The sequence below is a fragment of the Syngnathus leptorhynchus genome, chromosome 11 (assembly GCF_054491065.1).
Source record: "Syngnathus leptorhynchus isolate UIUO chromosome 11, UIUO_Slep, whole genome shotgun sequence".
Classification (NCBI taxonomy): domain Eukaryota; kingdom Metazoa; phylum Chordata; class Actinopteri; order Syngnathiformes; family Syngnathidae; genus Syngnathus; species Syngnathus leptorhynchus.
This window is the reverse complement of record NC_141205.1, coordinates 3628660-3654858: the sequence shown is the minus strand read 5'-3', so window position 1 is coordinate 3654858 and position 26199 is coordinate 3628660. Positions and strand designations below refer to the sequence as shown.

General features: G+C 41.3%; 1 protein-coding gene across 12 annotated transcripts in view; it reads left to right on the top strand.

Annotated features, from left to right (window-relative positions):
• cdh4 (cadherin 4, type 1, R-cadherin (retinal)) overlaps positions 1-26199 on the top strand; it is a 141299-nt gene that overhangs the window by 36170 nt on the left and 78930 nt on the right. For 2 of the 12 annotated variants that reach the window (XM_085924546.1, XM_085924544.1), the window contains exons 1-2: positions 9290-9396; positions 10643-10754. The exons of 8 other annotated variants lie outside the window; for them this stretch is intronic. In XM_085924546.1, the coding sequence (XP_085780672.1) occupies positions 9343-9396; positions 10643-10754 (166 nt within the window). In that variant the 5' untranslated portion in view covers positions 9290-9342. Of the gene's footprint in view, positions 1-9289; positions 9397-10642; positions 10755-26199 lie in introns of those variants that run through there. 2 more of the 12 variants (XM_085924551.1, XM_085924547.1) reach the window with 2 other exon arrangements.

Here is a 26199-nt window from a genome sequence, read left to right as displayed (position 1 = left end):
CAGAATTGCATTTTCTAAAAAAGTGTAGAATCTTGAACCTAACCCGTGAAAAACACAAGTGAATTCTAACAGCCGCATATGGTGGTAGAAATGTCATAGTCTGGGGCTGCTTGGTTTCTTCAGAACCTGGACTACTTGCTGAGATCAATGGAGCAATTAATTCTGCTTTTTACAAACTGCCATCAGTTTTCGCCTTCAAGCTCAACCAGGACAAAAGTACCAAACAGAATAGCTGCTCTACCTCTGAATGACAAGAATGGCAAGATGTCAGTCTTGAGCAGAAGTGAATACATTTTCATCACTGCTCCGATGCGTTTGCATGGGAGATTATTTGTCACCTTTTAGAAAGCTAATTGTTAGCTTTCTGATTATTGCAATGTCACGGCTTTTTCTGCTGAGCACTTAACCAGTTGGAGTTTCTCGCCGATCTATTACAACTGTTCAAGGATTATTATTATACTGTCAAGCAAGAACCCCTTTCATTTAGATTGACACACAAGAGTGCTGAGACCGCGAGAGCCAAAAGACTGATAAACAAAATGATTCGTACCCTTTCATTAAAGGCTAAAAAAACAACAACAGTCATCACTTGTCAAATAACTTGAAAGTGGCAAAAATGGGATTTTACAAATTGCATACTGACAAGCCACAAAACTTTGGACAACTGTGACAAAAGGGGGCCATATCTCTTAAGCTTACAGCTAAAAGAACATTGCAACTTCTGTGAAATATGGGGACAATTCATTCTGTTCAGGGAACTGCTATGCTTTGTATGACGTTTTGAGTATTTATGTTGCTACTGTACTTCTGTGATACTTTCTGTGGTTATCTTAGGCAAAATACTTGATGTAGTTCTTAGATAGAATTAGATTTTACAATCAGTCCTAACATAGTGGCTGCAGGCCAATGTATTCCACAGTTTTTAGCCCAAATGTTCACATTCCACACATCAAAATAACCCGACTGCGCAGTTGATGATTTACAGAATCCTTTTCACCATCGTTTTCATGATCAATGTTAATCATACTTTTCAATGTCACAAACATAAAATTAGTCATCGCTTGCCAGAAGATTCTTTGTGTTCATCAAAGCTCAGAACACTTTAAGCCACAACTTTGGCATGAAGCCAAAAACATACTGTCCGCTACATTATGCATGCGCCCAACCTCTCCTATGATGCTTTCAAAGTCCGTATCATCTGCTTTGCGTGTTTTCTGGAAACACACTTCAATAAGCAAGTAGCCTCTTTTTGACCTGGAATAGATTTGCACATACGAGTTCACCTGTCATGGAACAGGCTGCCCATGTATGAGGCCCCACCTTACCTGTCCCATCCTAAGCTACTGCGTGACAGGCAGCAAACCGGTCCTGACAGGGTCCCCGGCAGTGTCACAGGCTGACCGCGCAGAGCACTACCTGTCTTCATTCATTTCCTCTTTTCTGCTCTCGCGACCTGATCCAAAGAGCTTGCAACCTCGCATGTCTGCGCCTTCCTCTCTCTTGAAGAATCACAGACACTGCTCAAACATGCCATTCTCATTTTTTCTTCAGTGTACACAATAGCTTGGTGAAGGGAGGTGTATCAACATTCCTCCTTGAGAAACTACTAAGCTATTTATTTACACACATGTAGTGTAGTCCTTTTGCGGACACAGTGCGGTTTGAAATCCAGGCTGGGCCTCACCAAGCAATCTCAACTCTGGTTAAAAAAAATGGGTGCTGTGTGTAAACACAAACAAATCATGCATGTGACTCGCTGATTGAGCAATCCGAAATTCCATTTCCAAATGTTGTTTGGATTTTCAGTGTTGATATACCTTTTACCCGCAAGGTTATCTTACATGCTTCTTCTGGTTTTGTTTGTACAAGTCAGCAAACAAACAATACAAAACAAACATTTATGTGAGGCACTGCCCTATAATCCGAAAGCCTGAATGAAATCAAGTCCCCACAAGGATAGAAATGCCCGCTAGGCACACAATGTATATGCCATGTATACTTCATTAACATTGACTTGGGTCATCATAATCATATGAGTGAAAATGATGGTGTATTTTCAAAGCAGATAAGAAATCCCAGTTGCCTCATTTGTTTCGGTGAGTGACGGTTAAATGGCGCTAAATCAGCCCTAATTTGATGTTTGATCTTCCTAACCCGTAGCGCATAATGGTCTCCTTGAATATGTGATCTTGTCCATTGAGGCAGCATGATGAAAGTATCGCAACATCTCTCGGCAGCTGAAAGGAACATTCGTGGCCCTGAGCGTGATGGATTTGCAGCTGTTTCTCAAGAGAGGCACAGTATTCACTTGAGCCCCCAAAGCACTGCCCAGAGGAATCCCTCGTGAATACAAATTTTGTGTCCATGTTTCAGAAACATTTTGAAAGCGTTGCTCCTTTGTGTATGGCTAACACTTCAAAACTTTGAAGACCCCCACCCCCTCGCCACCCTGGGGAGACAATTTTTGTACTGCATGCTTCAAAAGCAAATTTGCAGAATTTTTCCTGAGAAATGGTTCTCAGGAGTGAGGCCTTGAGGAAATGAAAATGACCCCGCTAATGGAAGAACTCATTTGATTCTTGCTGGGTAATTAGTCGAATTAGTCAATCCCCTCTTCTCTGAAGTGACCCCCGTGTTGGGGTGAGCGTTTGATGTGCAGAGAATCTCTGAAGCAATTATTAACGACCAGGGTTGTACCTGTTGACGTTGATGTTGTGTTTATTCCAAACTGATGGGATGGAACGGGCCAATTTAAAGCTTAAGTTGAAGATTAAAGAATCACTATCGCCGGCTGGGAATATACAGTCGACAACATAATTTTTAGCCATTGAATTCTTTTGTTCAAATGTGCAAATTTAAGCATGGAGGATGTCCTGAGCTGAGATTTAAATATGGAACCTTAGAAGTGCGAGTCAGATGTGTGTGTGTCAACCTTTTTATTTTTATAAAGTCAAAAGTAGCGAAAAGATTATATTTGATCAAAGACACACAACCACGTTTTGATACAGGCTCAAACGTTGGAGCCATATTTTTGTGTTTAATTAGAACTGCTGCAATTGATTTCACCTCATGGCGAACTGAAAAGGGAATAAAAGAAAAAGAGTCCTCTGTGAATGTGAAAACTCCAGGCAGCAGTTTGTGGTTATCACGATAGTATCATTCCAAAAGCTTGTAAAATGTGCCCATTCGTCATATTTTTGAATTTCCCCTCCGGGGATCAATAAAGGCTTGCCTTATGTCCTTTTCCCGTTTACTCGGTGAACTATACATCTCCAATGGAGTGTTCGTTAACGCGAAGCTTTCCAAGTCATGAATCCGATGATAACCTTCAACATCTCCCCATATGATGTGTGATCATGCATGCTCTGTTCACTTAACCTACTTTGTCCCCTTAATATCTGAATATCTACCCTTGGCTGACTAACAGCAGGTTAGACCAGCACGGACGGCCGCCTCTGCCTTTTTGCGCTCGACTGGACATTAAAATCGGCGCTATAGCCGATTCCCCTCGGCTTTCTTTCTTCTTTCCTCTTAGTCTTGTGCCTGCGTGTTTTTGTGTGTGCTCATCGGCCATTAGTAAGGTGTGTGTTACGGCTGCCTGGAGCGTGCTGTTGCTTAAACATGAATGTTATTACCATTGTTAATTATGTCAACCCACGTTATAATAATAAAGGTCTTGAATCGCCACAGTCAGCCAGCGTTTATTTATTTCTACACAAACAAATGCGCAATTACACTTTTTAACACTGTGTAGTGTACCCGTATGATTTTTTTATTTATTTATCAAGTCAGTTGGCTATTATTAATATGATACAAAAGCTTTCCTTTCACACCTGCTCACTCACATCACTGCTTCTCTCTCTCCATCTTTCCAAGTGAATATTTAACCTTGGCGAGGCTCAGGGAGCAGATGGTTGGCCCTCATGTGTGTCTGGCGTCATCCACACATAATGAAGTGATGTTTCTATAAACACCTGACAATGGGTCAAACCGGACTCAATTTGGACAGGACCAGTTGTGGCTGTAGGAGTGTCCATTGTGGGGACAGTTGCAGTGGACTAAATGAAATGATGTCAGTTTTCAGAGAGAGGTTGCGCAATGCCATTGGGCGGAGGGTTAAAGCTGTCATATGCTTCTCCCGGCACAAAATAAATGCTTTGGGCTGGGCAAACGTTAAAATGGCCTCTGCTCTTTTGTCAAGGTCTTGCATGCCCTCTTCTCATGGTGACGAGAGTCGCTCTGATATTTTAAGCAACTACTGCCACTCTATAAATGTCCTGCATTTATCACAGTCAGTCCTTTCCATGTTATCCTCAGAATCTATTAGGTTGATTAAAATACAGATCGATCGTACAATTTGTTGAAAGAAAAGAAACACACAAAAAGCAGGACCTTTCTTTCTAATAAATACTGTTTTGTAAGATGCTTGGTAAAACTCCAGTTTTGGTTCCTTGTATTGCATTTTCAACATGACTGAAGAGATCTTTGTGCGTGTGTGAAGCCTGCGTAATCTTGGCACTTGAAGTGGTGATTATTAACCTTAGATTCAAAAGCAATGCATGACTTTATCCTGCAATTGAATACATTTGACAGGCAGACATAATTCAAAGCCTCACTTTTTATGAAACCTATTAGTATTTCTTCCAATGTGAATACCGCCTACATCAAGCAGTCTACTTGCTTTTGAGTAAAGTTCTTTTTATCAACCTGATGAGAATTTGTGGCTTTTTCTCTCTTTGTGCACAGTGCACATTTGGACCTTCTTGTACTTTTAAACAGAAGAAAGCTAAAGACTCCCCCACCATGCTAGACTGAGAACATTTAGAAAGCCAGCAAGTGTACTTTTTTTCTAGGAGGACTGTTTCAGATGTACACACTCTCGAGTCAAGGGGGATGTACAATTGGCAAGCGTGCTGCGAAATGGCAATTTGTCACTCAGCAGTTGACCGCAGACAACAGGGCACAATTGCGACTTTCTGCACATTCAGCTTCCTTTTATTTATTAATTTATATCCTTTTATTTTTTTAGGAAGAGCATGTCCATCCATACTGTCTCATATTTCCTCAGACTTGATTTAATAGCGCCCCACAAGACTTGTGCTAGGTGCATTTGTGACACCTCCTCTCCTCCATTGCTACATTGTGTATATTTCCTCATACATACTTTTATTGTCTGTTAAATCCTTGCCCATTGTATATCTGCCTGCTTCCGCTCTTCAGTTTGCTGTGCCAGCACTTTGATAGCAGAGTATAACAGCGGCAGCGAGGCTTAATGGGGGTTGTGGGTTGCAGCCCAATATGAGAACAGTCAATATTTCATATCTGTACCTGGAAGGAGACATAGAGGGCAGAGCCCATTTAAATAGGGCAAGCTACATGACAAGCGTACAGCATCCCAAGCATTTTGTCAACTGGGGTCCGCTACATGGGGCCACGCAGCAGACGGTTGGTTCCTGAATTCTATTACATTTAACATTTGCAAGCAGATTCTGGCTTGCAAAAAGACTGGCGGAGGTGCTATAGAAACGAGAAGATTTAGCCGATAGAGGACAATAGAAGGGAAACTACATTAGCGACGACTGCATTGTCCAACTTATATAAATCTTTGACACCACGATAGAGTTTGAATACACTGCGAGTGTCATTTCTCAGGTGTGATTATGTATTGGCGTTTTTCAATGCAGTGTTAAAATGATGGAGGAATATGGAAAAAGATGATTTTGCCTTTCACACAGCCAAGACCCATTCCTCCGACAAAACTCAATCAACCATTCGGCCGGTGTCGTTCGAGCTTTGGCTCCTCTTCTTAGCGCCCATTGCCCAAAGAAGGATCACTTCACATTTCTCCCAATATTTTCTCTGCCACCGATTGCAGGCTACATCTGCTCTTATTCAGGCATCGGCCCCGCCCGGGTGAATGACTTCAAACAGTTGCCAACAAATCATGATATGTTCATATTACTGATGTCTCCCATCTCATGAATACTTATTTGAATGCTAATACAATTATTCAAGAGCCATTTTGAATATTTGCCTTCAGCAAATCAATAAAGCCCAAAAGTGCTGCCTTGCAAAGAATCTCAAAATGGGAAACCGTGTATCCATCCATCCATCCATATTCATGGTGTCAGACATTGAATTTGAAATTCTCCATTTTTTTTTCCTGGAAGGGCTCCATTGTCAGCTACTCCGAGCACACAGATTTGGTTTGGTATCAAAGTGAAACAAATCTCACCTGATGTGTGCCCATGTGAATAGAGATCAGTGTGAGGCTGTGTTATGAGGCAAACGGTTCAGTGATCTTTTTGTGAAAATGGTGCCCTGAGAGACGACCATTGAAACAATGAAGTCGGTTTTATGGTAGCTGTGGTTTTGCCCGTGCGGCTGCTTTCATCTGAGCTTCGCACTGGACTGATTTGGCTACCTGGAAAGGACTTGCCATGCGGGTTCTGAACTCTTCTTCTCAGTTGCCCCTCTCTTTGTTTGTTTAATGACAAGCACTGCTTCCACACAGACAAAATTAAATCAAGCCTAATCCACTATTTATGCTTCCTCCTACTGAATTATTCACACAACAGTTTTATGTGTTATTGCTTTTCTTTTACACTGATGGGCTTGTGCCATTATATGATGGAGCTTCATCCTTCTACATACACATGCTATATATTTTTTGTGTGTAGTTAATTAAGCCCCGTAGTAAATAATACCCAAAGCAAACTGCATCTAAAAGCAATATTTGCAATAGCACATTTGCATAATGTTCCTTTAGTAGGAAGTACCCAAGAGATGTGTTTAAACACCAAACACACAAAATAGATTTGGTTCACTTTTAACATCACAAAGTGAATTAATGTTCTTTCTTTCTTCTTCTTTTACTTGTTTATTTTAACGTAGTCTCACAGTGGAAGATTTTGATGATGATGTTTTAGCATTTTTCGACTACCTGAACAAGTATTTTAGAAGGCTGAGGTTTGGCACCGATTTCCAAGTGAGAAGACCTATGAGTCATTCTGCCGGCACAATTGAAAAAAAACCCACCTCCAGCAGGATTTCATAACGACTTTTGTAGACATCACATACTGTTTGACGAACCAGAGTAAAAAAAGTAGCGCACACAGTGTGGGCTGATTGCTATGCTGCCTCAGGTCAGTGATAATGGGCCTTTCGACACAGTTGATAATAGCATATGTGCTATGAATCTGCATGTGTTGAAAAAACATGAGTTTCCATTTGAAAGAGTGGAAAATGCTATGATATTTAATTTAAAAAAAAGCAACTTTGTAACAAATAGCCAGTGGGGCTCAATAGGTGATTCCCGGGCTGCTTGCCTATTTCTGGCGAAGCTGTTACAACCCTTTTCACTTTGCACACCAGCATCCATAATAAGTATGTGATGTTTATTAGTTCCAGCGACTTCCTCTTCCAGAAGGGGTGCTTTGTCTTTCAAAATAAGAGTGTCATACAAGTGCTACATTATGTAAATGTGACCACATTTTTCATATATATCATTATTTGATTATTGTCATTATTTATCCTGTTTTGGTTCACTTCCTGATTCGAAAGGAGTCCAATGAGGTGGCTCGGACATTTTTAGGATGCACCTCATCAGGGCACGTTCCACTGGGAGGAGGCCCCTGGGAAGTCTCAGGACATGCTGAACAGACTGTGCCTGCCGGCTGTTCTAAGAACGCCTCAGGATTACCTTGGAAATATCTACAATGTTATGGCAATATTTGTGTGATGGGGTGTGAACCCTTACCCAGGCTGAAACAATTCATCTTTGTAGCTAAACTCAAAACGTTACATTCCATACAGTGAAAATATGAAATATACACTTACCCCCATCATCCACAATTAACATTTATCTTCAGTATTCATATTGTCTATTGACTTTACAGCCAGAAAACAAAATTAACACATGGGATATTTTACGACAAGGCTCAGGCTTTGGGGCTGTTTTTCTATAGCTGGAACCTGGTGGAGGGAATTCTGAACAGATCCAAATACTATTCAGCATTACCATAAACCTTCAGACTTCTGCTAGAAAAAAAAATAAAAGACTCAAGAGAAACTACAAGAACAACTTTATCAAATGCACTTTAAATGTGGAGGTTGTGTATTCATATTAATGCCTCTCCTTTCTATGACAAAAAAAAAAAAAAACTTGAAAAAATTTGAAGAGGGATAACTTGTTCTATACAATGTCTCTTCTTCAGTAGCAATTGCTCCTCTATTGAGTTATTCATGATGGGGTGTGTAGATTTTTTTTAATGCACTGAAAATGCTCTGGCTCAGTGATTGACACTGCAATACTGTCCTATTCCTTTTGATGGGATTAAATTGTCATGACCTCTCAGATATGGAAATCGAGGCACGGATCAGAGGCTTCGGAAATGTCAACATTATTAAATTGTGAGACCAGTTAACGGCGTAGTTCACACAGTTGCCAGGCAATTATTTCAAGGGAGACCTGGTAGAACAACTGTTACCTGACCCACTATAGAAAGTCTCATTATTCTTGATGCCTGTACAAAACAGACACCAAGACAGGGGCATTATCCCACATTTAATGGCATTAATTGATAATTAGTTAATTTGTTACATCAGTCCATGCCCATCTACCCCATTTTTTTCTTTAATTTTAGTTTTACCGTGACAGAAATCATAATCAAAAGAAAGTTTGTTAGTTGGCATATATATTTGACTTGAATTGAACTAATGAATGAGATTTTTCAATAAGTTAACCTTTCTATGATATTTGATTTTGAAGACCAGGAGATGATGCTCAGCATTGATTGACAAGGCTGATTTATTTGTGTTAACTATTTGTGGTTGTAATTTACAGTGTTGCAGAACTTTATTACATTGACGGTTGACTGTATCTTGGTTGCTTTATTGAAGCAACATACAAATATGCACTAGTAGTCCTGTTTGGGCTTTTTTTTCCCCGCCTCATGCGCCCAGCAGCATGATAGATTGAGTCTTTCGGCATTCACTGTGCAGGTACAAACAAACCGACTGTGCTTTCAATTCTTTTCCAAGCTCAGTTACGGGACATCTGGTGGAATTGGAGGAAGTGCACAGTGAGCGCTTTGCTCTGGCTGCTCCCCTGTTGGAGGTAGGAGGGGTTACAGTGACGCGGTGGCTGCTCCAACGGTACCGGCGGCGGCTCTTTCTGTGACCAGAGCTGAGAGCTCAGCATCTCTCTTGTCATCGGCACTTCCAAGTAGGCGCATTTTTTCCTCGCCGCACTCCCAAGAGGAAGAGATAAAATCCGGGAATTACCGAGGTCTACTGAGCAAAGCAGAAGACTCTCATTTTCCCCCTTTAAACTCTGCAAAGATGAACATAGGCTGCGTCATCGCGGCGTGCACCTTATTCGCCGCAGCATCCTCGGTAAGATGAGTTAATTGCTTCATGTGTTGTGGGAGTGCTGCACTGGTGCGGTGCATGAGAGTGGCCGTGGAACGAGCACTTTTTTTTTCTCCCGCAGTGCCACTGATGCGCCAAAAATAAAAAGCAGCCCAAGTATAGCGCGGCTTGACTGTCGGGAAGATTTTATTTTTTGGGTGGTCGAACCGGGGTGAAAAAGTCACTGGCAACTCTTCTCGTTTAGCTTGTCTTTCGGAAACGCTGAGCTGCAGAAGAGGTTTTTAAATAGGCTCCTTGTTCTGTTACGGCTGATGGTGTTACCAACTTGGGCCATGCACATTTACGCACCGCCATGCCCTTATTTAGTATTGAACTTTTAGGTTCGTCGTGGTTGTTGGCTATCCGTATGTTTATTTCTAGGGCAAAGAATCACTCGTGACGACGCTCAGCTGGTTTTTATTGCCAATCTGACCAAATGTCACCGACCACTTTGTTAGGTACACCTGCACATTCTTATCCATTGCAATGTCTGATGCTCCGTTTTGGACCCTGCCTGAGCATTTTTTTATTTTTTATTATCTGTATCTGTAAACCATCAGCATCGTTTCTAAAAATAAAATGAGAATGTGTTTCTCATTTGTTTGTAGACTGTTGTTTCCCAACATCCATTGAACCGAGGCTATATTTTACACAACAGAAATAACACTGCACACAACCAAACAAATGCCATAAACTATATTATTTCTGAAGATACATGAAAAAAGGTACTTCATTTATGTAATAGATAATATTTGATTGGCTTATTTCCCGTGGCACACCTGACGATCTCTTGCAACACACTAAATTCTGCAGGCCAGTGCTTGGGAATCAACGGAAATTTTAGGAAAAAAATTCAGTTTAACCACTGAATGTGAAAGCTGAGAAATACAATTTCATATAAGTAGGGTCTCTGTGGTAGGTTGAGGACTACATGTAGTAACACATATGTTTGACCTTCTTTTATTAGCATCTCCTGTGAGGCATTGAGCACCATGCTTGTCTTTTTCATCACATAGCAATGATGATGAAAGTTGTAATGGTGATAATGATCTCCAATATCATGTACTTGCATGTTTTAGGAGGAAAGGTCACCCTGGTCGGGTTGAAGTTTTGTCATAGTAGTCTAACGATGCAATGTTTTTGATAATACCAGCCTGAAAAAGACTAAGAAATGACTCGCTGAAACTGCTAGTTAATTTGCTGATGCTTAACAATTCATTTTCTTTCACAGGGGAGTAAGACGACCCTGTCCGTAAAACCTCCATGCAGGTCAGGCTTCTCCCAGAACTTCTACACAGTGATAGTTCCCAGGGTTGTGACGCACGGCCAGAACATTCTCAAAAGTACGTTTGCTGCTGGATCACAATTATTGATTTGTTTCTTTCCCCTTTGCATCATTCTCATAGAGAAATTGATTGAGTGTGGGTCTTCTTCACAATGTATGTGCAAGACCTTTGTTATGTTGTGTGTCTCCTCATCACTGCTCTAGTGTTGAAGGTTGTGCTTGTGTAATATAAACTCTAAAAGGTGTGGATACTGAAGCGGGCAGTTGCAACAATGGGCTCCGAATGTATTTTTCCTCTGTACGGCCGTTGTCATTTCTTATCGATTTGTGTCCAAACCTGAAAGAAGTTGAGTATTTTACAATCTATAATGAGACATTTTCCAAGTAGTGTCTTTTGGATTTTTTTGCAGGCAATGCAGTTCTGTTTTCATTTGCTCCATTTCTGTTCAGAGCAGCCAGTGTTGAGCATCCATCATAAGGTTCATTTCTGCCATGAGAAATTATGCTGCATTTTCTCCCGTGTGCCTCTTCTATGTGTTGGTGAATCTGCTGTAATAGAAAAATCCATCTCTGCTGCAATCTAGAGTTCTAAACTGTATCACTGAGAGATGCTTCCATTTTTTTTATTATTTCTTTAAATTTGGCCATGGTATGAAATGACCAAAGAAGCATCCACTATTTTTGGCTCATGTAAAAGTTTGTACGAGGGGCTTTTCGTTTGAAGTCATGTTGGTGACATTTTAGAGTGTTGTTGTGATGCTAACATTTTCAGTCCATCTTTGTCGTGTGTAAAATGAGAAATGGCAAGAGGATTATTTGTCACTTTGCAATAGCAACTGACATGAGGATCTTTCAGCTTCCGCTGGAACAATTGAATTATGCTTTCTTTTGTTATTTTGGAGGGAGGTAGAGAACCACAGCGGCCTTGGGGCTCACGCTTGCTGCCTGTTTAGAAATGGGCCAAGGTGTCTTTATTGCCACAGACATTTTGAACCCAAGTCAAATACATCCGCTATTCCCGTGATGTATGGCGGTCGCTATCTCGCAACCATGCCGCCCTCCAAATCGTCCACTCGTCGGTCGTCGTGCGATGATTAATGTGCGCTCGCTCGATTTACCAAAGGCCTGCCTTCTCTATGCTAGTACGCTAAGCGAGAGGAATCCTTTATTTAACACGGCTTCACTGCACGTTGTATAACCCGAAACTGTCAGCTTTCAAGAAAACAAATGGATCAGCTGTGTTGGGTTTTCGGCCGCTACGGTGCTTGTGAGCAGGTTGCGGGACCGCTAGAGACCGAGGCTGTTGCGTCCTCAAAGAAAATGACAGTGAGCGTTTGTGGGAAGGACCAAAGGGCTGTGGCCCAGCAGGCTCACTGTGAACCAGGCTTCTGTTTCCAGTCACATCGGGGCCTCACGCTGTGGTGAAATGGGACTTGTTTTGTCATGTGTGGGCGCTGTGGATGCGAGTACATTATGTTTCCTGAGTAGGACTAATTGAGCGTTATTCTGCATTCATTCTTGGCATATCTCTTGTGTGATTAAACACAATGTGTCATGTGGTGTGCGTTTGCTTTGGTTTTACAATGGTATTGCAATTAATTCTTCTATCTTGGGCCTTTCTGAATCCATTGCACCGTTATGTTTGACAAACATTCGCGACTTTGAATGAATGCTGCCGTAAATGTTCCCATGGTAAACATCATCAAAACATGTCTTCATTTTTGCAGTGGGGCACAAGGCTGGAACATAACAAAGTTGAAAAATTAGGAATAAAAATGTGGTTACCACTAAGGGGTCTCTGGAAGAAAATGGAGCAGCCTTGAGTTTTAGTACAAGCAAGAACAAAATGCGCATTCAACAAAATGTTGTGACCACCATCTTTTTTTTCCCCCTTTCTGTAAGTGTTTGAAGTGAACATGTCCCATTCAACTATTTTACTTGATTTGTTGTTGAAGTTCAAAAGCCGTTCATACTCATTAGTGCGTCATAAAACCTTTTTGTTAAATTCACTGAAAAGAAAAAAAAAATCCCTGCACTTCTCCTAAGTTGTTCTGAATAAATCATCATATGCTGTGATGGAGACGTTTGACTGTGAACTGGAACAGGACGAGAGCAGGAGGCGGGTACACAGGCAGCCCACAAAGAAGTTGAATTGGAGTTGTGGTTCCTGCAGATTCCCGCTGTGGTGAGATAAGCTATGAAAAGAAATATTCCAATGATTTCACAGCGCTGTGTAAACCATCACCACCCTCCAAGAGCTGGACAGACACCTTATCTTGCTCTCTCTCCTTTCTCGCTTTCTTCCTCACACCCTTTTGCTCAGTCTGTCTGTCTGTATCTCTCTGTCTCTGTCTCTCTCTCTCTCTCTCTCTCTCTCTGTCTCTCTCTCTCTCTCTCTGTCTGTCTCTCTGTCTGTCTCTCTCTCTCTCTCTCTCTCTCTCTCTCTCTCTCTCTCTCTCTCTCTCTCTCTCTCTCTCTCTCTCTCTCTCTCTCTCTCTCTCTCTCTCTCTCTCTCTCTCTCTCTCTCTCTCTCACACACACACACACACACACACACACACACACACACACACACACACACACACACACACACACACACACACACACACACACACACACACAAATGACAGAGGTGATGTTTCACCTGACAGAGCACTGTCTGCTTCTCAAGCCTTCAAATGCACTTTCAACATGTTGCCTTACTCAAACTTGGTTTACATTTCTCAACTAAACTCCAACTTTTGAGTATGGTGCTTTTGAAATGGAACAGGGAGCTGTTCCGTTTGAGGGGAATATTGTAGAACTTGGAGGGAAATTCTATTTTTTGCCACCAATTGAAAATGATTTAAAATGAAACCATAAAACAAGGGGATGGTTAGTGACCCCGCGAACAACCCCGCCTCTAGCTCCGGCAGTGAGTGGATGAGAATAAACGTGTGGCTATTTTGAGCAGCTACCTCACCCTGAATTCATTGACTGCACCCGTCACAGTAATGTACGGACATCACTGGCGTGCATATGACTTGATGATTCCTTGGAAAAATATCCAGGATTCTAGAGGACCTTTAGAACAGATTTAGAAGACAGTAGGAAGTGGCAAGTCAGCTCTGTCCCTTTTATTTGCTCTTTCTATTTGAAGCGATGAAGTAGGTGTCTCTCCTTACTGGCCTCATCCCAACGCTTTTGATTTATTGCCTTTTTACCGTACTATTATTAACTGCTTCCTCTTTTTCAGGGTAAAAGAACAGTGCAGTAGAAGATAAATTTAAGTAGGATCATGACCCCAACAGCGAAACACTTCAGTGTGGTTTTCCTATTGTTTGTTGCCGTCTCTAGAAGTTACTTTCACAAAATGACTCGCTATGTGACCCCAATTAGACTACACAAGGAGAATCTGGCATGGAGCCATATCTGCTTTGCAACAGCCCGCCGTTTGTCTCCAAAGCGAGCAAAAGGCCGTCCATAAGTATGTTTGGTCCCAACAACTCCATGTGTGTGTTTGTGTGTGTGCGTGTGAGCAAAAGAAGGTTTGGAGGGATTATGTGTCTATGCACGTGATAAGCGGGATGCCATTTTGCCTTTGACTCCTGAAGGTCTCTCTTGTCCTTCAGAGAGTATTTCATCTCTGCAGCCAGGACCAGCAGTCTGTCGTGAGGCGATAGAATACAGGTAGTGATGATGAGCTGCATCATTTCTCTTTCTCTTGTTAGCCTTGGTAGGAAAGCAGACTGTGTTCCTGGCTTTAACCAACTCTCTGCCTCATGACACGCGTGAGAAGCCAAATGCATCTAGCAAGCCACCCAAGCTATGCTGCACGCCACAGCACAGTATATCAACAAAAAATGTGTCTAAAGAAAACAACACATTTCTATACCACTTGTCCTCATGAGGGTCATAAGCTATTTTCTGTTCTCGACAACCTACTATGTATCAAATTTGGGCAAAGTTGAGAGCCAGCTCTTTTTAAGTTAGCGCTATATAAACAAGGCCGTATAGTTCATTCCTCTTCTGTGGACTGCTGCAACGACATCAAACATGACATTTGTGTGTGGCGCTTTGTGCACGGGGCTGTCCATCAACCAAGGTCTTTCTGTGTGGAGGAAACCTTGTGAATCTCAAACTGGTTCCTCCAGTGGGCGCCTGCTGAATTCTTTAGAATTACAAAGTTTTACCTCATGCACTTGTTTGTGTATCATTTTGACCTGCAGCTCTTCAATGTATTCACACAGCAGCTGTCTTTCAATTGCTCTCTAAAAAAACCATCCCAGGGGTCTTATATAAGATTCAGTAAATACACTTCACAAAAGACTAAAAAGATGACAACTTCAAAGGGTTAATAACACCACCTGCGTGCTGTTGCACTTTTCCCACCAAAATAGATGCGAGCTAATAGTGCCTCTGAATCGTGACCTTCAAATGAAGGTAAATGGAGCCTCCAGCCTGCATCTGCAAAAAGATTGTGAGGGAAATCATGAAGCAATTATATGAAAAAGGCAAGGACTAGCTAGCTCTCATGCTGCCAAAACTGGAGTCACTGGCAAGGGAATGAGGACTGTGTTGAAGAGGAAATTAAAGGCGTAATCGTTTATTAAATGGGATAAATGTGCGTTTCTTTCATGTTCCTTGGAAACAAATTATATAGCTTGTTTTGATCACACAGCCGCACAAATGACTAAGTCATATCATTTCACGTAAATACTTTCTGCGTTTCTTACCGTAGTGCTTTTTTTTTTGCTATTGATCAAGCTTGCCCTCAATCAATTTGTATTTGCGCTCTGCATCTCTGCGCATGCAAACGATCGGGAGCCTTGATTAAGATTTCATTGGCTTTTTTTTGTTGCGGCATAAAAACAAATCACGTTCCCACGCGGAGACCTCTGTGTCACCTTTTTGGCTGTAAAAATAACCTGTAATCTTTCAGTTCATTACCAAAGGTTTTCACCGCCGCTTTGGACAATAGGATTTACACACAACTAAATATAAATCGGCTTTTCTGGATAAAGTGATGTTTTGTCATCTTAAATCATTCACTGGCATACAATCCTTTCTGTATGACCTGTTTTTGCGACGTTTACCCGTGGATTATCGGATTGGTAATTATTAGCCTATTCGTTTACTCAACCCTATAAAGAAAAGCGAAAACAAGACCCCCAATTCACAATACCAGCATTGACTTGAAAACAGGGGCTTCTCCTATTCAGAATAGCAATGTAAACCACAAATTGTTTACTTTACCAGCAATAATGTGTCAATAATTTAACGTCACCCCAGACAGCTTGTCAACAAAGCACATTCATAGCTGTCGATTTGTATTTATGACAGTCTAGGCGAAAGGCATCCGCGCCGACACAAAATAAAACGTTTACTGCTTAGTGAAGATGAAGTGACATAAAAAAACGAAGAGCGAGAGAGAGATTACGCATTCAGTATTCGGTGAACAACATTTTTTAGTAGCTTGTATCAGACCCGATGTAGTGGTGGAAAGTCTCAGGTACATCGTTTTGGTATGATCACTTGTGCTCAGACACCTCATTCGTCTTCACAGGAGATATTCAAAGATGAAAAATAATAAAAATAAAATCAATGCAATACATTTTGTGGATTTGTTTGTGTTTAATGTCAGCACATTATCCTAAATGGAGAAATTAAAGGATTATAGACCGGCAAAGTGATCCAGCCGTCAATCTTGAAGCTAATTAGTGAGCAATGCAGAAGAATGTATCGGAGAACAACACATGAGGGCACACAAGCACTAGTTCACACGTTCACTTCCATTGGAATTTAGCCTTGGTGTTGAAAGGTGTAACATTATTTTTGTTGTTATTTCCCCCCCTCCCTAATATTTTCATATCCAAACACATTCCTATAACATGTTCTCGTATGATCTACTGAAGGTGGTAGTTTCCAAGTTATCCCTTGAACGTCAAGATTGTTTTCATCCTTTGTGATGTCCCCCCCACCCCCTTCATTCTAGAAATCTTATAACGGATCCATAATGCAGTGCGAATTGAACTTGCTCTTGCTGCAGCAAGGAAGAATACCATGGAAAAAGTCACTACTCTGACTTTAGAAAAGAAAAAGCTAGCGATACGTGCAACATAATTATCATGTCAAAAATGCCCCAGTGTCCTTTGAGTGTAAAAAAAAAAGAGCCAGTTTTTGTTTTTCTATTGTGAGGAAGCCTAGAAATTATAAAAGAGACAACCTACATTTTTGATTGAAATACAAATCAATAGAGTCCTCGTTTTTGTTGCCAATAAGCGTTGCCGGAACACAATGGTAGAATCGATCTTGACTTCAGAGGAGAATCTGTTTTTCCCTCCTGTCTTGTTTTGTCGCTTGGCGTGCCTCTCTTCCATTCTCATTCTCCGACTCTTGTCTATCGTCTTTGTAGCCTGCAAGCTTTTCAGATAAGAATAATAGCTCTGCGAACTCCTGAAGAAGAGAACCGCGGAGGTGGAGGAGGAGATGGTGCCCGTGACAGTGTTTACGTTACACACCACAGCAGTAAGACAGAAGAGAGTGTCTTACTAACTATGGCCTCCAGGAAAAAGATCCCATCTGATTGCCATAAACTGCAATTTAGCCTGGGTAGACAAACGCTCAATGTGAAGGATTGGCATGGCAACTACTGCAAAGTAAAGCGTGGAAGGAACATCTGCACTGGAAAAATAACTTTTTATTCTTAAAGTGTCCAACACAACCCAAATGTACTGTACTTTTATGTAATTGGCACATTATCTTCACAGACTAGACAAGATCTTAAAATTGCTCCCTTGTAAGAATGTTTCTCTTTTAAATTGTCATGACAGTGAGAGATTTACAACCCGGTTAAATTGAGCATTAAATTCATAGCTGTGTGAAGCAATTTAGCATCAAGGCTCATGCTCAAAATGACTAGTCGGAATTGGCACATACAGTTAGTGACATATGCCTTCCGCGAGCGCTATGGAATACTTGGGTGTTTGTTAAAAGGATTGAGAGGTGGTTGCATTTTCAACGCATCAATTTGCGTCTGAGCTCCCACGTGTAGCATTTTGATTTGCAAGCCACAGGTTAGCGGCTTAACAGGCGCTCGTCCTTTCAAATGGAGCCATCTGAATTCAAACCAGAGGATATAGCTTTGAACAGCCCTCTAAAGGTACCATTAGAGAATAGAGAGTAAATGTCCTGCTTGAATGCGTACTGCTTCCTCTGCAGAGCAACGGGCCGGGCCGCCCACCATCCATGCGGATCTGCTGGGCTTCCTGATCCCATCTGGCGATTCACCGAGTTGCATTCTTTTTTTCTTTGACTCCATCAAACCATCCAATTATTATGCATCACTGTGACTTTGGTAATGGTCTCACTCTGTTAGTCCTGAGGCTCGGGTCACGTTGAGACTCTGTCAAACTCATTAGCGCGGTGTGGCCCGGTGCTGCAAGACCATTGCCGTCCGACAGCATGTTCAACAAAGTAAGGTTGGCATAATACATGAACATCTCTGGGTTTTTCTGATAGCATAGCGAGTGACATTTGTACTTTGTGCTAATGGTTTGCACTTTCTATGGTAACATGTATATTGTGCTTAGGCTTGTAGGAGACTGAGTAGACAGAGAATTCTGTTTAACAATCAGAGGCACGTTAGACGAGAACGATTGTGGCATGTCCTTGATGGCCACGACATGCAAGAGGGTGTGCTCAGCATGACGCTGATGACATCAGTCCTCTGATAGTGAAGTTTCTTGATGTTCACAGGGAGACAAAATGAGTCTTGTGTCAGCGTCGTCTTATTTTGATGCTACAGCATAATTTAAAGCGTCGTAATCTTCAATGATCCTAAGCGAAAGCTGCTTCAAGGGAGTTGCTGTAATTGTTTGTTTTGGGGTCATGTGTCACCAACACTGCCCCGCCCCCCTTATCCACCCTTCTCCAGTGGATGATTATTATTATTTTATTTAAATAATCAATCAAGAGACACCTCAGTGTGGTCATGGGCTGCCTCCAGTTGCCAATCACTGGCCTAGTGACATCATGATGGGTTTTGCATCATTAGCTGACAAGCAGACCATGACAACATAGACGGAAAATCATTCTCGTTATATATTAAGACTTTGTCATGTTCTGCGAGGCCCTGAAATCAAAATTAAATATAAATACGTCACAGCTAAATCAAGGCTCTATGTGTTTAACCTAATAAGCGTTTAGCCTTTGCTTGCTTCCAAATGGGGTGACAATACAAAATAACCACACAGCTTGTACACCTGATTTGCGCGCGCTTGATTTTGCTTTGAAAATGTTCTTTGAATCACGAACCCCCGCCACCCCCTCCCCCAGAGTCGTTATTATGCAGAAGCCACACAAACTTGACACAGCTTCTGAATGTGTGAACGGCAACCAACTACAAGCAGGCAGAATACGCTGCCAAATTTGAATAAAAATCATGTAAAATGCATTTCAAAAGGTTTGATTGATTTTGGGGCGCGAGTCTTCATTTAAGCACCATCTCACGCGTGTGCACACACACACACACATACACACACCGACACACAGACACGGTTTATGTACCGGTGTCATTCAAATTGTTCGGAGAGAAGTTCGCTGCTGACTTAATGAACTCTTTTCTTCTTTTACCTTCTCGCTGTCTTCATGTGCTGACTTTTAGCTCTAATTTGCAGTCTGGCTGTGTCTGTGTTGCTTCTTTACAGCTTTGGCGTATGCAGCCCGAAGCTCTTTCTGAACTTATCTCCACACTCTCGAGATTGGATATCTCATTCTAAGGAGAAGTGGAGCAATCAGGGGATGAGATGTTGACAAGTGTCTATCGGTGTTTTTGCAAAATATTTAAAACATGGTGGATATCATTATGGGGAGGCCTTTTGCTTCTCTTTGCACTCCTTCTCTGGTTTCAATATATATATTTTTTTTTACCTCACACATAAGTCAGAACCCTTGCAGGCTGCATTCTAAATACTGTCAAGGCTGGAGGCAAAGCAACATGAATTTTAATGAATTATTAAAGAGGATTATTTATTTACTTCATCTGCAGCCTGAGCCACCTAACTGCCAAAGCATTTTTTGAACCTGTGGCAAATTTGTATGCATAATTTATTCTCGTGGCTGAAGATTTTCTTTATGCTGTCTTCTTTAGTCATTTCTCAGTACTACACCTTTGGGAATCATCCCGCTGGACTTTTGCTGTTACACTAATGGACTTTGATTGTACATTGCATTTCATCCAAGAAGCGATTCCTTTGGAAACGACAATTAGCTGCGTTTGTTTTGTGGCGACTGTGTGGTGCACCTGAATGTGATTTGGCTTTGCTTAAAATGACGACATTGTGGTCTATCAAGTGGTATTGTTCTGGTCCTGGTGGGTGACTGGATGCCAAGTGTGTCTGTGTGTGTGTGCGTGTGTGTGTCAGACGATGTTGGCTGTTAGTGAAAGAGATGAATAAGCGAATGGAGAATAGGAGACCTGCCAGCTTGCGAGACTCTGACGCACTGCAGATGAACCGAGCCTCCATCCGTTCACATGGCACTCTTGATGGTGCAATGACGCTTTCACCTCTGTGTGTGTGTGTGTGTGTGTGTGTGTGTGTGTGTGTGTGTGTGTGTGTGTGTGTGTGTGTGTGTGTGTGTGTGTGTGTGTGTGTGTGTGTGTGTGTGTGTGTGTGTGTTAGCTGTTGTGCACAGTATAATTCCAAAGCATTGAGTGGATGGATATTATAAAGTCTTATACATGACTAGATTATCTAAACTTCATGAGACTACAACATTGGATTCCTTATGAAGTTTAAATTAGAAACCCAAATGTATCTCATGATAAACATCATTATTATTTATAAAAGGTGCCTCAGTTTATTTGTGGCACATAACGCATAAAGCGTCAATAGAAAGCTGACAAACATGCTAATGAAGAGTAATGCAAGGTTAACAATTAAAATTTTCACACTTCTATTTCAACATTTCGCATCTCTATTTGTCACGAGGACAAAGTGGCATGGGTTGCATCTCATTTGCGCACATATATTGTTTAACATTCGCATTCACTAGCTTGGCAAATGTGTATATATATATATATATATATATATATATATATTTTAACAATGCTGGTTCACTCGTGTTAAATTTTATTTACGGAATTAAAATACATTGAGAAAAATTGTAATTAAACATGTCTATTTAAGCATTTATTTGACATACACTGGCAATGTTTTAGGCTGTTCTGTGTGCCTAAATCAACCATTTTCAACTGGTGAGTTTATGGAACCGTTTGGGCTGTCAAGACAGGCAGTAAAAATTTGAAGGTGCTCCTTAGGTTACAATTTTACGGAGATACAACATTTCATTGCTATAGATGTTGAGGGTAAGAATGCATTATGTGGTTCCAATTGTCTTAGAATATGATGTACGGATGTTTTCAAAGGTTATCTGAACACAGAACATTTTCTTAATTGTTTTTAATTTCTATAAAAGTGGGTGGTGACTTAACTTCAACAAGTGCCAAAAGTGATGAGTTGAGAACCAATGTGCAAAACTATAATTGGATGGATTTATTTGGCAGGGAGGGCTTTTGAAGCACTTGTTTTTTATTTGTTGTTATTATTTGCACACTCACATGTTTTAAATAGAGGATAGGAAAAAAGTGCGGCTCCGCTTATATTGGTGGGGGATCACTTTATTTGAATATTAATTTATTCACAAACACTATGGCACATGACGGAAATGAACATGCAAATATATTCAGCATAAACATGCTTCCAGCAAATATTGCTCTGCCTGTCAATATCTTGATCTTGAAGCCATATTTTGAATACAAGATTAGAAATTTTTTTTTTTAATTCAATGCTATGCACCCTGTGAGCGCAAAACATTCTGAATTTCCAAACTAATTATTGTACCTGTCCCAATTACTGCAAATATATTTCAACATATAGAATTTTCCTATTCATGCCCCACACCATACAACATCGGTCACATAATAGAAGTTGATTGAAAATTTCCTTTGGCTTTTGTGCGGCTTCCAGCTGGTCGTACACCTCTGCCCTCTGACATTCTCCGACCAATCAAGCCAATGGGATGCATGTCTCATCCTTTTCGTGTGTGCTCTCTATGGCTATAGAATGAAGTTGTTTGATGTGTGAGCCCGGCGACTGTGCTGAGCACGGTGCTTTGGTCCTATCCTGGCCTCCCAAAGGCGTGTGTGGGGGTATGTGTGTGTTGTTGCGAGGGTGGGGGGTTCACCTCCATGCTGCTTGGCCCTGGATTTTGCTTTGAAGTGCAACTGGAAGGTTAACTGCTGACAACGCCGCATAATGGCTTCCTCGGGTTGTTATGTTGCGGAAAAGTGTTGTCGAACACTTTATTGAAAATGCTGCTTAATCACATCAAGCTGAGCTGAGCTGAACGGTGCAGTTCTCTGCTTATATAGTCGACATCGTCATCAGAAGCGAAGCGTTTCTTTTGCTGACACTCGTGGGATGCTCTGATGTTGTGATATGTGAGAAATGAATAGATGGGTCTCCGCAATCATGTGATTTACATGAGTCCAAGATTTGTGCTGGTGTAGTACCCAGAGTTACCAGTAAGAGGCAGCGTGGTGCTTCAGGGCATACGGAAAAAACATAGAACAAGAAAGGCGACGGAACTAAAAAGACGTTAGCCTAGGATGGATTTTATTTGTTAATTACCTCATGTTGGCATTTCCTTTTCTAAATGTTTTGTGGTGAACGACGTGGAGGACAAATGCAAACACTAAACTGTCAGCATGAGATTTAAAGACATCAGATAATGAGGCCTTGCTGACTTTAGTCAGAAGGGAGAACCCAAGTTCACAACTGGTGTCGTAGCTCGAAATCCCAACACTTTACCTCATGTATTAAGTAACCAAGCATGGCATGCCCCTTATATCAATTTAGTCCCGGGATGTCATTTTTCTTTGCTCCGTACATTTTGACATTCACAGCCCTCATTATTCTTCCTTCTCGTCTGCGCCATGGCCTCGCGTTTTTTTTTTTTTCTTCTTTATTTGAACCTTTCTGTAAAGCCGCCGACTGTTTTGTTTTAGTGAATCAAGGCCACAGCAGTGGGGTCTGACAGGCTCCTCCATCATGCTTGGCCAAGTGATTGATCTTGGGATGGGCTTGTGGAAATTAAGAATCAACCAAACAAAGATGTGTGCAAAACGTCTTACGCTTGCCAACTTTTTTTTCCAAGTTGATGTCAGGCAAGACGTGTCTAAGTGGTGGAAGTGCAATGAATTCAATTTGTATTTTGTGTACGGGTTGAGTGAAGTGAAGCTATTTCCAGGTTGCTCCTCCACTATGGATGTGAGCGCCCGCTGTAGAAGCTTTTTAATTTACACTTCTTTAGATTAAGCACCATCATCCAATTAGCATAGATGCCGTAGTCCTTTGCAGAAGCTCGTTTTCAGACATCTGGCTTAATCATTTACGCCGGCCACTGCCAATGTCCATATCAGGCATAGTGTGCTCCTTAGTGCCTCTGCAATTGTATAAATCAATATGGTGCTGAATAAATCACAAAGAGATGAAGGACAGAATTCATTATTAACATTGTGTCAATGCAGCATCTCTCCCTGAATACAGAAACGCTATTTGAGTTTTTCCCGATGGCGTATCTCTCGCGTTGTTTTTTTTGGGATAGGCCCGTATTTGGAATGGGAAACAAATTCCACCACAGGATGATTCAATTTGCACAAAGAACGCCACTGATATCAGATGATATTGCCAAATTCAAATAACCTAAAGAGTTGAGATTACAATGAGCCATCAAAAGTCCAATGTGTTTCAGGAGGCTGTTGGATCTGCAATTATTTTGGGATTTGATTACATTCCTCCCGCCAGAAGCCGATTTAATTAACAATTTCCTTGGGAGAAATATTTTGGTTATAATGAAATAATACTAATGTGTTTAGTCACATTTGGACTTGTAAGATCAAAAACAAGTTAAGCAAGTAGACCAAAAACAATCCATGGGGATTTCTGTTTTGGTTTTCTGCTTACACCAGTCCCTCACATCCACTCTTGAGACCGGTTTAGGGTTCCGCACCCAAATATGAGCTAAAAACAGCTGTTGGACCGAACTCAAGAAAAAATGTCACCCAGTGTAAACATTGCTCTCTCAAATGTCACCAAATGTCACAATTAGACCGTTCCGAGCATGGTTTCATTTATTTTCAGACGAGTTTGGTTTTGTGATTAAACCGCTTGTCCTTCTAGCTAGGTCCTATCCTTTCAGGAAACACAACATCCCGGCAGCTCTGAGAATGGAATGCCAATTTCTTTCAGGGTGAATGGAACACTAAATCATTACCCATTAATTGAATTGGAGTTGTACTATTTTTCCCCGGTTATTTGCTGGACCAACGGAATCGCCTCTCATCAACTCGCCAAGAGTGAGAGTTAGAGAGACAGAAAGGATGAGTAAGTAAGGTAATGAAATTCCAGCGTGGTTTGTCCATCTCTGAGCTCCGCACATTAACGGATGTGCCGAGTCCGCCTGTCACTCGGGAATTGGAGTGCACACACAACAATAGCCTTTTCCCTGATGAGGAGCACAGTGCAAGTGGGCTTCAATTTGCTTCTCCTTTCCCACACAGGCTGGCATTCAGCAGAGCGTTCCGTATTCAGAGAAAGCATCTGAGGCAAAATAAAGCTCGTGCCCTCTGTGGCTCTGAGTCTTCTTGTGGCCAAAAACCTTCGAGCAGCGATGGAGCTCTCCGGTTGCATGACCTGACAGAGGATGACTTAAATCGATGGTTTTTGGACTTGCTTGGCTAAAACTTTTGAAATTAGAGAATCCCCCCCCCCCCGTAAGCAAACAGACCAGTAGTTGCATTTTATTTTTATTTGGAAATCCAAGCATTGAATCCAAAAATATTTAAAAATCATGTGATATTTTTTAACAAGAAGCTCTAAAGGCTGACGATTGAGTGTGGTTGGATTAATTCAAATCTATTAATGCTCTCCCGACTGAAGCTCAAACACAGACGGGATATTTCAGAAATTGGTTGCAAATGAAAGTTGGGGTTTGAACAACTTGCAGGACTGTGTTTTTGTGCCGATACGATGCTGCTGATATGAATTCATTTGGAACACAAAGGGAGCTGAATGCAACAAAAACAATATTCAAACATTGATGTAAATAGTATTTTCTTGGCCGCCATTAGTCCTTTCATGTTGCTTATTCCCCTTTTGCTTCATTCGCACACATAATAAGAGCTGATCACAAAGCGTCTGGAATATTCTTTAGTGGAATAATCGAATGCAGCGTCTTCCTCTGTTGCTTTCAATAAGAAAGCTTCCTCTTTCATGTAGATTAGTTGCATTCTCCATGCTTGTCACCCTCGCACGTTTTCACAAGTGTATGTCTGCCTGTCATTGTACGTACAATGTCCACCCTATCACGAGATGGATTTTCAATAGAAAAGGATCCCTTCTCCGCCCTAATCCGATTTGCAGCCTATTTGTATGGCTTATAAAAGCCTTTAGTCTGCCGCTTGGGTTGCTCGTGTTTTTTTTTTTGTCACCCCCCCTTTTTTTCACATCATAGATCTTGGAGACAGAGACGACGTGAGAGAAAGTAGAGACGAAGGATTGGGACAAAACCGAAGCAGCCGCACGGACAAAGCAAAAGACAGATGGGAAAATATGAAATCACAATTCTGTCATTTCCTCTTTGAATGTGCAGTGCTTGGACACACATAGGTCATGCAGAAATTAATATATATATCATTTTTGATAGCAAATTCATGTCAGCTGCTGATAGGTGATTAGAAATTCAAATACGCAAAAGATGAACATTTCCATGTGGACAGTTTTAAAAGCCCAGGCTGACATCCGTTGAAACACAGTAGGTGTGTGTTCCCATTTGATCATCATTCATTCATTAAGAGTGACATTTTGCCCTGAATTAGACGAATAACGTTTATATGTGACTGATTAAATCAGAAGAGTTGGGAAATGGGATTAGAGCCACAATCGTATGAAATCAGATCTTCCAAGTGCTATGTGTACGTAAATCTTTTTGTACCTGTATTGCATTTCCACAGCCTTTTTTTTCTCAAGGGCCCCCTGATGGATAGTGACTCAGTAATTTGGCAGAATGGCACGAAAAGAATAGAGGAGAAAAAAGGACTGCTGTGGAATCAGCGGGATGGGGCGCGAGATAATGTTTCATTAGCTTGGGCATTCGTCACTTGCCCCAACATTACTCTCAGCTGTAAGCCTTCCGTCTGCTAGTGTCAGGTAGAGCGAGCTGCTTCAGCGAAAGGGACATCGAGGTTAGCGAAAAACGTCGGAAGAGGGGCTAAACGTTAAATGGAGATGGAACTGAATCTGCATCGTTTCACTCATTCCAAAATTTATTTATTTATTTATTTATTTATTTATTTATGTCTACTTCATGTGGCAAGTGTTTTTCAAAACAAAACAACATCCACTTCCACAATAGGATCAAATGCAATGTGTAAACAGTTGCCTTCCATTTCTTGTTTCGTG